This window comes from Salmo salar, chromosome 15 (genome assembly GCF_965601325.2).
Source record: "Salmo salar chromosome 15, fSalSal1, whole genome shotgun sequence".
Classification (NCBI taxonomy): Eukaryota; Metazoa; Chordata; class Actinopteri; order Salmoniformes; family Salmonidae; genus Salmo; species Salmo salar.
In genome coordinates this window covers 21,292,501-21,306,157 of record NC_138305.1, presented here as the reverse complement: position 1 = coordinate 21,306,157, position 13,657 = coordinate 21,292,501, and the positions used below count along the sequence as shown (strand labels likewise).

General features: G+C 42.8%; 1 protein-coding gene across 4 annotated transcripts in view; it reads left to right on the top strand.

Moving 5' to 3' along the window:
- The first annotated feature begins 5,222 nt into the window (after positions 1-5,222).
- LOC106571071 (transcriptional activator Myb) overlaps positions 5,223-13,657 on the top strand; it is a 129,005-nt gene continuing 120,570 nt past the window's right edge. For all 4 annotated transcript variants that reach the window (XM_045695507.2, XM_045695506.2, XM_045695505.2 and 1 more), the window contains exon 1: positions 5,223-5,395. In XM_045695507.2, the coding sequence (XP_045551463.1) occupies positions 5,256-5,395 (140 nt within the window). In that variant the 5' untranslated portion in view covers positions 5,223-5,255. The remainder of the gene's footprint in view (positions 5,396-13,657) is intronic.

Genomic DNA, 13,657 nt, shown 5'->3' with positions numbered 1-13,657 from the left:
GGGTTTCACCCCGAAAGTAATGGGCAGGTGGAAAGGGTAAACCAGGAGGTGGGCAGGTTCCTGCGGTCCTACTGCCAGGACCGGCCAGGGGAGTGGGCAAGGTTCGTGCCATGGGCCGAAATGGCTCAGAACTCTTTGCGCCACTCCTCCACCAACATATCACCATTCCAATGTGTGTTGGGTTATCAGCCGGTCCTGGGGCCATGGCATCAGAGCCAGACGGAGGCCCCTGCGGTGGAGGAATGGGTTCAGCGCTCAAGGGAGACCTGGAACGCTGTGCAGGAATCCCTGGAACGAACCAGGGTACGACAAAAAGCGAGCGCTGACCGGCACCGCAGCGAGGCCCCGGTGTTCACCCCAGGGGAGAGAGTCTGGCTCTCGACCCGGAACCTGCCCCTCCGCCTGCCCTGCCGGAAGCTGGGTCCGCGGTTTGTGGGGCCATTTAAAGTCCTGAGGAGAATAAACGAGGTGTGTTACAGATTACAACTTCCTTCTTATTATCGCATTAACCCCTCGTTTCATGTGTCTCTCCTCAGGCCGGTGGTAGCTGGTCCGCTGCAGGAAAATGAGGTACGGGAGGTCCCTCCACCCCCCCTGGACATCGGGGGGCCCCCGGCGTACACAGTCCGGTCCATCTTGGACTCCAGACGCCGGGCGAGGGGCCTGCAGTACCTCGTGGACTGGGAGGGGTACGGCCCGGAGGAGAGGTGCTGGGTACCGGTGGAGGACATACTGGACCCAGCGCTCATCCGGGAGTTCCACAGCCTCCATCCGGATCGCCCTGCGCCTCGCCCTCCGGGGCGTCCTCGAGGCCGGCGTCGGCGCGCTGCGGGAGCCGCGCGTCAGGGGGGGAGTACTGTCACGACAGTGACGGATGGTGGCGCCCCTCCTCGGCCGGGCGGAGCTCGGCGGTCGTCGTCGCCGGCCTACTAGCTACCATCGATCCCTTTTTGTTTCACTTTCGTTTGGTTAGGTCTAGGTAGGCACACACCTGTTTTGGGTTAGTCATTAGTAAGGGGGGGTTATTTAGGTTAGCGTAGGATGTATGTGGTTGTACGTGATTGTGTTGCTTGTCCGGGTTTTGTGTGTTCGTAAGAACGTGTATTTAGTTTCTCCTTCTGCCAGTGGTTTCTTTTATTTTGTGTACACCACCGCAGAATCGTTCAGGGCTGCGCCCCTATACCTTGTCGACCACGTACAGTGCTTCAAATAAAGAAGGGTGGTCACGAACTCTCTCTGTCTCCTGCGCCTGACTCTACCTCTCCTGTTGTTCCTCGAGCCAGCCCGTGACACATACAGGGAAGATTCAGACTGTCACCGTATCTGACAGGGCCATACAGGATAGATTCTCAGACTCAGGTTTCATATACACTACAGATGTGCTGCTCACCGTATCTGGCAGGACTGCACCATATTAACCTATGATTTTCTCTCAAATGCCACCCTATTCCCTTAATAGTGCACAACTTTCTTTAAGTAGTGCACTCAATAGGGAATATGGTGCCATTTGGGAGACAGCAGAGAGATGGTGTGGGAGAGGAGTATGGAGCCATTTGGGAGACAGCAGAGAGATGGTGTGGGAGAGGAGTAGGGGTCATTTGGGAGACAGCAGAGAGATGGTGTGGGAGAGGAGTGGAATGACAGAGTAAACAGAGAAAGGAGAGATCTGATCTGAAGAGGTAAACAGTTGGGGTAAACAGAGGTAAACGGTCGGGTGCCTCCGGACTCACCTCGGGTGGGGGTGTCTCACTGTATGCTTGGGGGGGGGGGGATGCCCCATGAGTTTAGTTCAACTGTTTTACCTCATCAGAACAGAATTATAGAATTATAGACTGAATTATAAACTGAATTATAGACTGAATTATAAACTGAATTACAGACTGAATTACAAACTGAATTATAGACTGAATTATAGACAGAATTATAGACTGAATTATAAACTGAATTATAGACTGAATTATAAACTGAATTATAAACTGAATTATAGACTGAATTATAGACTGAATAATAAACTGAATTATAGACTGAATTAAAGACTGAATTACAGACTGAATTATAAACTGAATTATAGACTGAATTAAAGACTCTCCTCCCCTCCCCCCTCTCCTCCCCACCTCCTCTCCTCGCCCCTCTCCTCCACTCTCCTCTCTCCACTCCCCTCTTCTCCTATCCCCCCTCTCCCCGCCTCTCCTCCCCCATCTCTCCTCCCTACCTCCTCTCCTCCCCTCCTCCTCCCTATCCTCCCCTCCTCTCCTCACCTCTCTCCCCTCTTCTCCTCTCCCCTCCATTTCTCTTCTCCCCTCTCCTCCCCACCTCCTCTCCTCTCCTCGCCCCTCTCCTCCACTCTCCTCTCCTCTCCCTTCCCCTCCCCTCCTCTCTTCTCTTCTCCTATCCCCCCTCTCCTCCCCCATCTCTCCTCCCTACCTATCCTCCCCTCCTCTCCCCTACTCTCCTCACCTCTCTCCCCTCTTCTCCTCCCCATCTCCTCTCCCCTCCATTTCTCTTCTCCCCTCTCCTCCCCCCACTCCTCCCCACCTCCTCTCCTCACCCCTCTCCTCCACTCTCCTCTCCCCTCCTCTCTTCTCCTCTCCTCTTTTTTCCTTCCCTCCCCTCCCATCCCCTCCTCACCCCAACCTATGATATATCTCACAGTAGCTTTGAAAGCCTGACTATAGCTCAACATCTCAGGGCTAAGAAGTATTCAAATAACCCTACCCGACCACACAATGCTTTGCAAAGAGGGCTGCCTTGACAATGGCAGCACTAACCTGTCCAATCGTGCTCATGCAAATGACCTCATCCCACTGGCCAGGAGACAGACAGACAGGCTCTGTGCATGCCAGGTCAAACGTTGTGGAACGTTCAGATAGAATTACTCCCCAATGGCATCCTATTCCCTATATAGTGCACTACTTTAGACCAGAGCCCTATGGCACCCTATTCCCTATATAGTGCACTACTTTAGACCAGAGCTATATGGCACCCTATTCCCTATATATAGTGCACTACTTTTGTCCAGGGCCCATGGTGTGCAATTTGGGACATAGTCATAGAACTATACCACATAGAATAAACATGCCTACCTAACATGTAAAATAAGGAATTTGGTGAGTTCTAGTCATGACATTTCTATTTGCAGTGGTCCTAATGTGGTAGATTTGACAACAGGTCTGTCTCTAACCCCTAGGAGCTGAGGGAGTTACCTCGGGAGTGTGTGTGTGTGAGAGAGAGAGCCAGAGTGAAAGTGTGTGTGTGTGTGTGTTAGTCAGGGCTTTATCAAGATGTCATTTTTACTACTGCCCTCTAGGGAGAAGAAAAACACCAGACTTTGACTTAGAAAGCCGTACCTGAGTGTCTCACAACACACAGGTACACTCAGGTGTGTGTGCTGCAGGGAAATGTATCCAGGCAACAGGTAGCCCCATCATAAGATGAGGGAACGAACTGTAAGTCACTCTGGATAAGCATCTGCTTCATGACTCAAATGTTAATGTATTGTAGGTACAGTATGAGTCATACACTATGAATTTTTTTTTGAATTTATTCATTTACATAATTCGGATGCATTTTTTTAATAAACATAATCAGAAAAACACTTTTTATGCAGGAAACTAAGCAAAGACCAAATAAAAGGTAAACGTGTTTAATTAGATTTGTTAAAAAAAAAAGTTTGCTTGTGTCAAACAATCTAACCTTAATACCAAAATAGTGTTTTAAAGATGTTAACTCTCTAATTTCAGGACTAATGAGTACCTGCCTACTATAAAACGGTTTAACTACGTGCGCGGTGTCTGTCCACGCCGCATGCAAAGTTTTGTTCGGTGAATTGACCCCCATCACGCCTGGATGAGTGACCCGGGGACAATAGCGTGTTTTTTTTTTTTTTTTTTGGGGGGGGGGGGGGGGATTGACGGTAATTGTAAGTGACTGAGACAATACGATAGTGTATCGGGAAGAACAATACCTATGAGAACATACATTTATACAAGTAAGTGTGACCATCGGACTCCTCTCCTCTAGGCCACACTGAAGAGACAGGCCCTGAGATTACATCATGGTTATGTGGCTTTACAAAAACAAACTTGACTTCTAGTTTTGTGTTTATGAGGAAAAACCGGTTGTCCCAGACTGGCTTGTTTTTTAATGGACCTGTAAAACACACACACATATATATAGATCAAATAATATCCACAATGTGACATGAAGTTAACCCAAACACGTTGCCTGAGTGATCATGAGAAGATGGTGCTATCTGAAGGTAATTAACATTAGCATGTCATTTCACCTCAAAGTGAAAGTCAACGATGACTAATTTTCTCATCTTTAGGCTACAACAACACTCTCCCTACTGACATAAAGTCACACACGTAATTTATCAGTACTTTTCACAAACTCCCTCATTTTTGATCAATACCCCGATACGGCTACAATAACCTAGTTTATAAATAGGTAACTACGATCTAATTATTCATAATTATAGAGTTGAAATGAATCTCCTTTCATTACTAGAGAATGTTTTCCCTGTTGACGTTAGACCACTGCTGTTTACAAACTCACTGATCATTTTAGCTTATCGATACGCGACATGAAATAGGTTACAGTAGCCTAGGGGAATAGGCTACGGTCATAAAATTCACTTGAATGACTCATCTCACGATACAAGAGCACTTTTATCCTTCATTTAGGACACAAAATGTTTTGTACGACCGCCGTTCAACAACAACAATAACAAAAAAACGCACCAGGGTTAATCATTTTAGGCGTTATCAATACGACGCGACATCGATATGAATAGAGGCAGTAGCCTACTTCGGTAGCACGATAAATAGTAAAATAACTGTAGTAAACTAGTATTCAACAGCAGCAGCAGCCCAGCAACAGGTAGAGAGAGGAGAAACCACCATGCCACCTTGCTTCACCACGAGGTCCACTCAACTCCATGCCAAAAACATTACGTCCACAATTGTTTACATTGTCCTCAGATACAATAAACCCCCTTCCCTGTCCACAAATTACTTTTTTTATGTTTTTGCCTCCAAGAAAAAACGAGAATGAACCTCTTGAAAAGTAGCGACAGAGTTTAGCGCGGAAAGGGTAAGGAATACGCGCCTATGTCGAGGCGCCAAACGGAGCGGGTTGCAGGAGGAGGAAGAGGAGGAGGAGGGTGAGGAGGAGGAGGAGGAGGAGGAGGGGCTATAGCGGGACTCGTGGCTTTCCGCTCTGTTTACAAGCCTGCGTGATCCTTCACTCTTTTAATGTCAACCTGCTCCTTCTTCCTCGGCAGACAGGAGAGACAGTCAGAACAGAACCGCAGCGCAGCGCTCAGAGAGGACACGGACATAGAGTTGCTCTCTACAGAAACCAACCTTCGCATGGCTAGGCGGCCAAGACACAGGTACAATAAACTTCAAATACTACGCTACAGTTGCTGGTATCTGGGCTTTTAGATGGACTATCATTTAATGTATCTTTGTCTCTCAACAACTGCGTTAAAATTACGTTTCGATTTCCTGCATGTGGATTGTTTCTGTTGGAGTTAGGAGTTATTTAAAAACGTTATTTTGTGTAGCTAAGAGAGCGAGAGATGTTTTTGAGAGGATCTGTAGCTCTGTTCTGTCTCAGATAACAGGTGCTGGTAGTCATCTGGCATGTGTTGGCCTCACGCTGCTTCGCTGCGCTAGTGATGACTCTCTCTCTTACACACGCTCTGTCTCTCTCTCTCTCTCTCTCTCTCTCTCTCTCTCTGTCTCTCTGTCTCTCTCTCTCTTTCTCTCTCTCTCTTTCTCGCTCATCTCTGCCTCTCTCTCTCTGTCTCTCTCTCTCTTTCTCTCTCTCTCTTTCTCGCTCATCTCTGCCTCTCTCTCTCTCTCTCTGCCTCTCTCTCTCTCTCTCTCTGCCTCTCTGCCTCTCTCTCTCTATTTCGCTCTCTCTGTCTCTCTGCCCACCTCTCTCTCTTTCTCTCTGTCTCTCTCTCTCTCTTTCTCTCTTTCTCTCTCTGCCTCTCTCTCTGCCTCTCTCCTTCTCTCTCTTTAGCTCTCTTTCTCTCTCTATCTTTCTATCTCTCTCTCATTTCACACCGCAAAATATCTAATTAATTCCACGAGGCAGGTGCTAATTCTGCCTCGGTGCCGACCCCCAGCACGGTGCGTAATGTTGTTGTGTTCTTATCATATTTACTTTGGTGTTCCCAAGTGTTTTGTAGGACACAGTGAGTGGAGCATTGTTAAAATAAGGCTGGTTGGCTTGGTGGCTGTGTTAGATCCTGTGCTTGTAATATGCTAAGGAAAGCTCACAAGGTGCATATCCTTTAATATAGATGAAGGCATAGAGGGTACTGCAGCATCCCTGGAAAAAAAAGCAGAATAAAAAAGCAAAATTAAAATTAAAAAAAGACAATATTTTACATACCACTTCACTATTTTCTACACTGTAGAATATAGTGAATACATCAAAACGTATAAAATGTAATCATGTAGTAACAAATCAAAATATATTTTATATTTGAGATTCTTCAAAAGTAGCCATCCTTTGCCTTGATGACAGTTTTTGCCATTCTCTCAACCAGCTTCATAAGGAATGCTTTTCCAAGAGTCTTGAAGGAGTTCCCACATATGCTGAGCACTTGTTGGCTGCTTTTCTCACTTTCTCCTCCATGCTTCACGGTGGGAACCTCACATGCGGAGATCATCCGTTCACCTACTCCGCGTCTCACAAAGACACGGCAGTTGGAACCAAAACCTCACATTTGGACTCATCAGACCAAAGGACAGATTTCCACCGGTCTAATGTCCATTGCTCGTGTTTCTTGGCCCAAGCAAGTCTCTTCTTATTATTGGTGTCCTTAAGTAGTGGTTTCTTTGCAGCAATTTGGCCATGAAGGCCTGATTCACACAGTCTCTGAAAAGTTGATGTTGAGATGTGTCTGTTACTTGAACTCTGTGAAGCATTTATTTGGGCTGCAATTTGAGGTGCAGTTAACTCTAATGAACTTATCCTCTGCAGCAGAGGTAACTCTGGGTCTTCCTTTCCTGTGGCAGTCCTCTTGAGAGCCAGTTTCATCATAGCTCTTGTTGGTGTTTGCGACTGCACTTGAAGAAACTTTCAAAGTTCTTGAGATTTTCCAGATTGACTGACATCATGTCTTAAAGTAATGATGGACTGTCATTTCTCTTTGCTTATTTGAGCTGTTCTTGCCATAATATGGACTTGGTCTTTTACCAAATAGGGCTATGTTTTGTATACCACCCGTTCCTTGTCACAACTGATTGGCTCAAACTCATTAAGAAGAAAATACATTCCACAAATTAACTTTTAACAAGGCACACCTGTTAATTCAAATGCATTCCATGTGACTACCTCATGAATCTGGTTGAGAGAATGACAAGAGTGTTGAAAGCTGTCATCAAGGCAAAGGGTGACTACTTTGAAGAATCTCAATTTTAAAATATATTTGGATTTGTTTAACACTTTTTTGGTTACTAAATGATTCCATATATGTTATTACATAGTTATGATGTTATCATCCTGGAGTCGCCTCTTCACTGTTGATTGGTGTTTTGAGGGTACTATTTAAAGAAGTTGCCAGTTGAGTACTTTCGAGTCGTCTGTTTCTCAAACTACGAGATCTTCATTTCTCAGAACAAGAGTAGACTGACAAGTTTCAGAAGAAAGTTCTTTGTTTCTGGCCATTTTGAGTCTGTAATCGAACCCACAAATGCTGATGCTCCAGATACTCAACTAGTCTAAAGAAGGCCAGTTTTATTGTTTATTTAATCAGGACAAAAGTTTTCAGCTGTGATAACATAATTTCAAAAGGGTTTTATAATGATCAATTAGCCTTTGAAAATGATAAACTTGGATTAGCTAACACAACGTGCCATTGGAACACAGGAGTGATGGTTGCTGATAATAGGCCTCTGTACGCCTGTGTAGATAATCCATAAAAAATCAGCCGTTTCCATCTACAATAGTCATTTATAACATTAACAATGTCTACACTGTATTTCTGATCATTTTGATGTTATTTTAATGGACCAAAAAAAAGTGATTGTCTTTCAAAAAACAAGGACATTTCTAAGAGACCCTAAACTTTTACATTTTACATTTTACATTTAGCAGACGCTCTTATCCAGAGCGACTTACAGTAGTGAATGCATACATTTCACTTGATACATTTTTTTTTTTTTTTTTTTTTTTTTGTGCTGGCCCCCTGTGGGAATCGAACCCACAACCCTGGCGTTGCAAACACCATGCTCTACCAACTGAGCTACAGGGAAGGCTTTTGAATGGTCGTGTATATCTCTGTTCCATATGAATTAACCTTGGCTTTTTTTTTAACAATTATGACCAGCAGATATTATAATTTACAAGGGAGATTTTGTTATTTTTTTCCACCAATTATGGTAAAGGTTGATTACCAGTAGAGGCTATTTGTCACGTCCTAACCAGGGAAAGAGGTAATTTGCCATAGTAGAGTGGTCAGGGCGTGGCAGGGGGGTTTGTTTTGTAGGTATTTGGGGTTTTCTGTTTCTATGTGGGTTTGTTCTAGTTGTCTATTTCTATGTGTTGGTTTTCATGTTCGGCCGGGTATGGTTTCCAATCAGAGGCAGGTGTCTTTCGTTGTCTCTGATTGGAAGCCATACTTAGGCAGCCTGTTTTTCCTTTGGGGTTGTGGGTAGTTGTTTTCCGTTCGAGTCTAAGTACCTGACGGGACTGTGTTGGTCGTTTTGTTATTTTGTAAAGTGTCTTCATTAAAATGTATTGACAATGAGCACTATCCAAACTGCGTCTTGGTCTCCATTCCACGACCCCTGTGACACTACCTTCTCCTTTATACTGTAGTAAACACACATCATGGGTTACTGTTCTCCTTTATACTGTAGTAAACACACACCATGGGTTACTGTTCTCCTTTATACTGTAGTAAACACACACCATTGGTTACTGTTCTCCTTTATACTGTAGTAAACACACACCATGGGTTACTGTTCTCCTTTATACTGTAGTAAACAGAAACCATGGGTTACTGTTCTCCTTTATATTGTAGTAAACACACACCATGGGTTACTGTTCTCATTTATACTGTAGTAAACACACACCATGGGTTACTGTTCTCCTTTATACTGTAGTAAACACACACCATGGGTTACTGTTCTCCTTTATACTGTAGTAAACACACACCATGGGTTACTGTTCTCCTTTATACTGTAGTAAACACACACCACGGGTTACTGTTCTCCTTTATACTGTAGTAAACACACCATGGCTTACTGTTCTCCTTTATACTGTAGTAAACACACACCATGGGTTACTGTTCTCCTTTATACTGTAGTAAACACACACCATGGGTTACTGTTCTCCTTTATACTGTAGTAAACACACACCATGGGTTACTGTTCTCCTTTATACTGTAGTAAACACACACCAAGGGTTACTGTTCTCCTTTATACTGTAGTAAACACACACCATGGGTTACTGTTCTCCTTTATACTGTAGTAAACACACACCATGGGTTACTGTTCTCCTTTATACTGTAGTAAACACACACCATGGGTTACTGTTATCCTTTATACTGTAGTAAAAACACAGCATTGATTACTGTTCTCCTTCATACTGTAGTAAACACACACCATGGGTTACTGTTCTCCTTTATACTGTAGTAAACACACACAGTGGGTTACTGTTCTCCTTTATACTGTAGTAAACACAAACCATGGGTTACTGTTCTCCTTTATACTGTAGTAAACACACACCATGGGTTACTGTTCTCCTTTATACTGTAGTAAACAGAAACCATGGGTTACTGTTCTCCTTTATACTGTAGTAAACACACACCGTGGGTTACTGTTTTCCTTTATACTGTAGTAAACACACACCATGGGTTACTGTTCTCCTTTATACTGTTGTAAATACACACCATGGGTTACTGTTCTCCTTTATACTGTAGTAAACACACACCATGGGTTACTGTTCTCCTTTATACTGTAGTAAACACCATGGGTTACTCTTGTCCTGTATACTGGAGTAAACACACACCATGGGTTACTGTTCTCCTTTATACTGTAGTAAACACACCGTGGGTTACTGTTCTCCTTTATACTGTAGTAAACACACACCATGGGTTACTGTTCTCCTTTATACCGTAGTAAACACACACCATGGGTTACTGTTCTCTATTATACTGTAGTAAACACACACCATGGGTTACTGTTCTCCTTTATACTGTAGTAAACACACACCATGGGTTACTGTTCTCCTTTATACTGTAGTAAACACACACCATGGGTTACTGTTCTCCTTTATACTGTAGTAAACACACACCATGGGTTACTGTTCTCCTTTATACTGTAGTAAACACACACCATAGGTTACTGTTCTCCTTCATACTGTAGTAAACACAAACCATGGGTTACTGTTGTCCTTTATACTGTAGTAAACACACACCGTGGGTTACTGTTTTCCTTTATACTGTAGTAAACACACACCATGGGTTACTGTTCTCCTTTATACTGTAGTAAACACACCATGGGTTACTGTTCTCCTTTGTACTGTAGTAAACACACACCATGGGTTACTGTTCTCCTTTATACTGTAGTAAACACACACCATGGGTTACTGTTCTCCTTTATACTGTAGTAAACACACACCATGGGTTACTGTTCTCCTTTATACTGTAGTAAACACCCACCATGGGTTACTGTTCTGCTTTATACTGTAGTAAACACACACCATGGGTTACTGTTCTCCTTTTTACTGTAGTAAACACACACCATGGGTTACTGTTCTCCTTTTTACTGTAGTAAACACACACCATGGGTTACTGTTCTCCTTTATACTGTAGTAAACACACACCATGGGTTACTGTTCTCCTTTATACTGTAGTAAACACACACCATGGGTTACTGTTCTCCTTTATACTGTAGTAAACACACACCATGGGTTACTGTTATCCTTTATACTGTAGTGAACACACACCATGGGTTACTGTTCAACTTTATACTGTAGTAAACACACACCATGGGTTACTGTTCTCCTTTTTACTGTAGTAAACACACACCATGGGTTACTGTTATCCTTTATACTGTAGTAAACACACACCATGGGTTACTGTTATCCTTTATACTGTAGTAAACACACACCATGGGTTACTGTTCTCCTTTATACTGTAGTAAACACACACCATGGGTTACTGTTCTCCTTTATACTGTTGTAAACACACACCATGGGTTACTGTTCTCCTTTATACTGTAGTAAATACACACCATAGGTTACTGTTCTCCTTTATACTGTAGTAAACACACACCATGGGTTACTGTTCTCCTTTATACTGTAGTAAACACACACAGTGGGTTACTGTTCTCCTTTATACTGTAGTAAACACAAACCATGGGTTACTGTTCTCCTTTATACTGTAGTAAACACACACCATAGGTTACTGTTCTCCTTTATACTGTAGTAAACAGAAACCATGGGTTACTGTTCTCCTTTATACTGTAGTAAACACACACCGTGGGTTACTGTTTTCCTTTATACTGTAGTAAACACACACCATGGGTTACTGTTCTCCTTTATACTGTTGTAAATACACACCATGGGTTACTGTTCTCCTTTATACTGTAGTAAACACACACCATGGGTTACTGTTCTCCTTTATACTGTAGTAAACACCATGGGTTACTCTTGTCCTGTATACTGGAGTAAACACACACCATGGGTTACTGTTCTCCTTTATACTGTAGTAAACACACCGTGGGTTACTGTTCTCCTTTATACTGTAGTAAACACACACCATGGGTTACTGTTCTCCTTTATACCGTAGTAAACACACACCATGGGTTACTGTTCTCTATTATACTGTAGTAAACACACACCATGGGTTACTGTTCTCCTTTATACTGTAGTAAACACACACCATGGGTTACTGTTCTCCTTTATACTGTAGTAAACACACACCATGGGTTACTGTTCTCCTTTATACTGTAGTAAACACACACCATGGGTTACTGTTCTCCTTTATACTGTAGTAAACACACACCATAGGTTACTGTTCTCCTTCATACTGTAGTAAACACAAACCATGGGTTACTGTTGTCCTTTATACTGTAGTAAACACACACCGTGGGTTACTGTTTTCCTTTATACTGTAGTAAACACACACCATGGGTTACTGTTCTCCTTTATACTGTAGTAAACACACCATGGGTTACTGTTCTCCTTTGTACTGTAGTAAACACACACCATGGGTTACTGTTCTCCTTTATACTGTAGTAAACACACACCATGGGTTACTGTTCTCCTTTATACTGTAGTAAACACACACCATGGGTTACTGTTCTCCTTTATACTGTAGTAAACACCCACCATGGGTTACTGTTCTGCTTTATACTGTAGTAAACACACACCATGGGTTACTGTTCTCCTTTTTACTGTAGTAAACACACACCATGGGTTACTGTTCTCCTTTTTACTGTAGTAAACACACACCATGGGTTACTGTTCTCCTTTATACTGTAGTAAACACACACCATGGGTTACTGTTCTCCTTTATACTGTAGTAAACACACACCATGGGTTACTGTTCTCCTTTATACTGTAGTAAACACACACCATGGGTTACTGTTATCCTTTATACTGTAGTGAACACACACCATGGGTTACTGTTCAACTTTATACTGTAGTAAACACACACCATGGGTTACTGTTCTCCTTTTTACTGTAGTAAACACACACCATGGGTTACTGTTATCCTTTATACTGTAGTAAACACACACCATGGGTTACTGTTATCCTTTATACTGTAGTAAACACACACCATGGGTTACTGTTCTCCTTTATACTGTAGTAAACACACACCATGGGTTACTGTTCTCCTTTATACTGTTGTAAACACACACCATGGGTTACTGTTCTCCTTTATACTGTAGTAAATACACACCATAGGTTACTGTTCTCCTTTATACTGTAGTAAACACACACCATGGGTTACTGTTCTCCTTTATACTGTAGTAAACACACACCATGGGTTACTGTTCTCCTTTATACTGTAGTAAACACACACCATGGGTTACTGTTCTCCTTTATACTGTAGTAAAAACACACTGGGGGTTACTGTTCTCCTTTATACTGTAGTAAACACACACCATGGCTTACTGTTCTCCTTTATACTGTAGTAAACACACACCATGGGTTACTGTTCTCCTTTATACTGTAGTAAACACACCATGGGTTACTGTTCTCCTTTATACTGAAGTAAACACATACCATGGGTTACTGTTCTCCTTTATACTGTAGTAAACACACACCATGGGTTACTGTTATCCTTTATACTGTAGTAAACACACACCATGGGTTACTGTTCTCCTTTATACTGTAGTAAACACACACCATGGGTTACTGTTCTCCTTTTTACTGTAGTAAACACACACCATGGGTTAGTGTTCTCCTTTTTACTGTAGTAAACACACACCATCGGTTATGGTTCTCCTTTATACTGTAGTAAACACACACCATAGGTTACTGATCTCCTTCATACTGTAGTAAACACAAACCATGGGTTACTGTTGTCCTTTATACTGTAGTAAACACACACCGTGGGTTACTGTTCTCCTTTATACTGTAGTAAACACACACTGTGGGTTACTGTTCTCCTTTATACTGT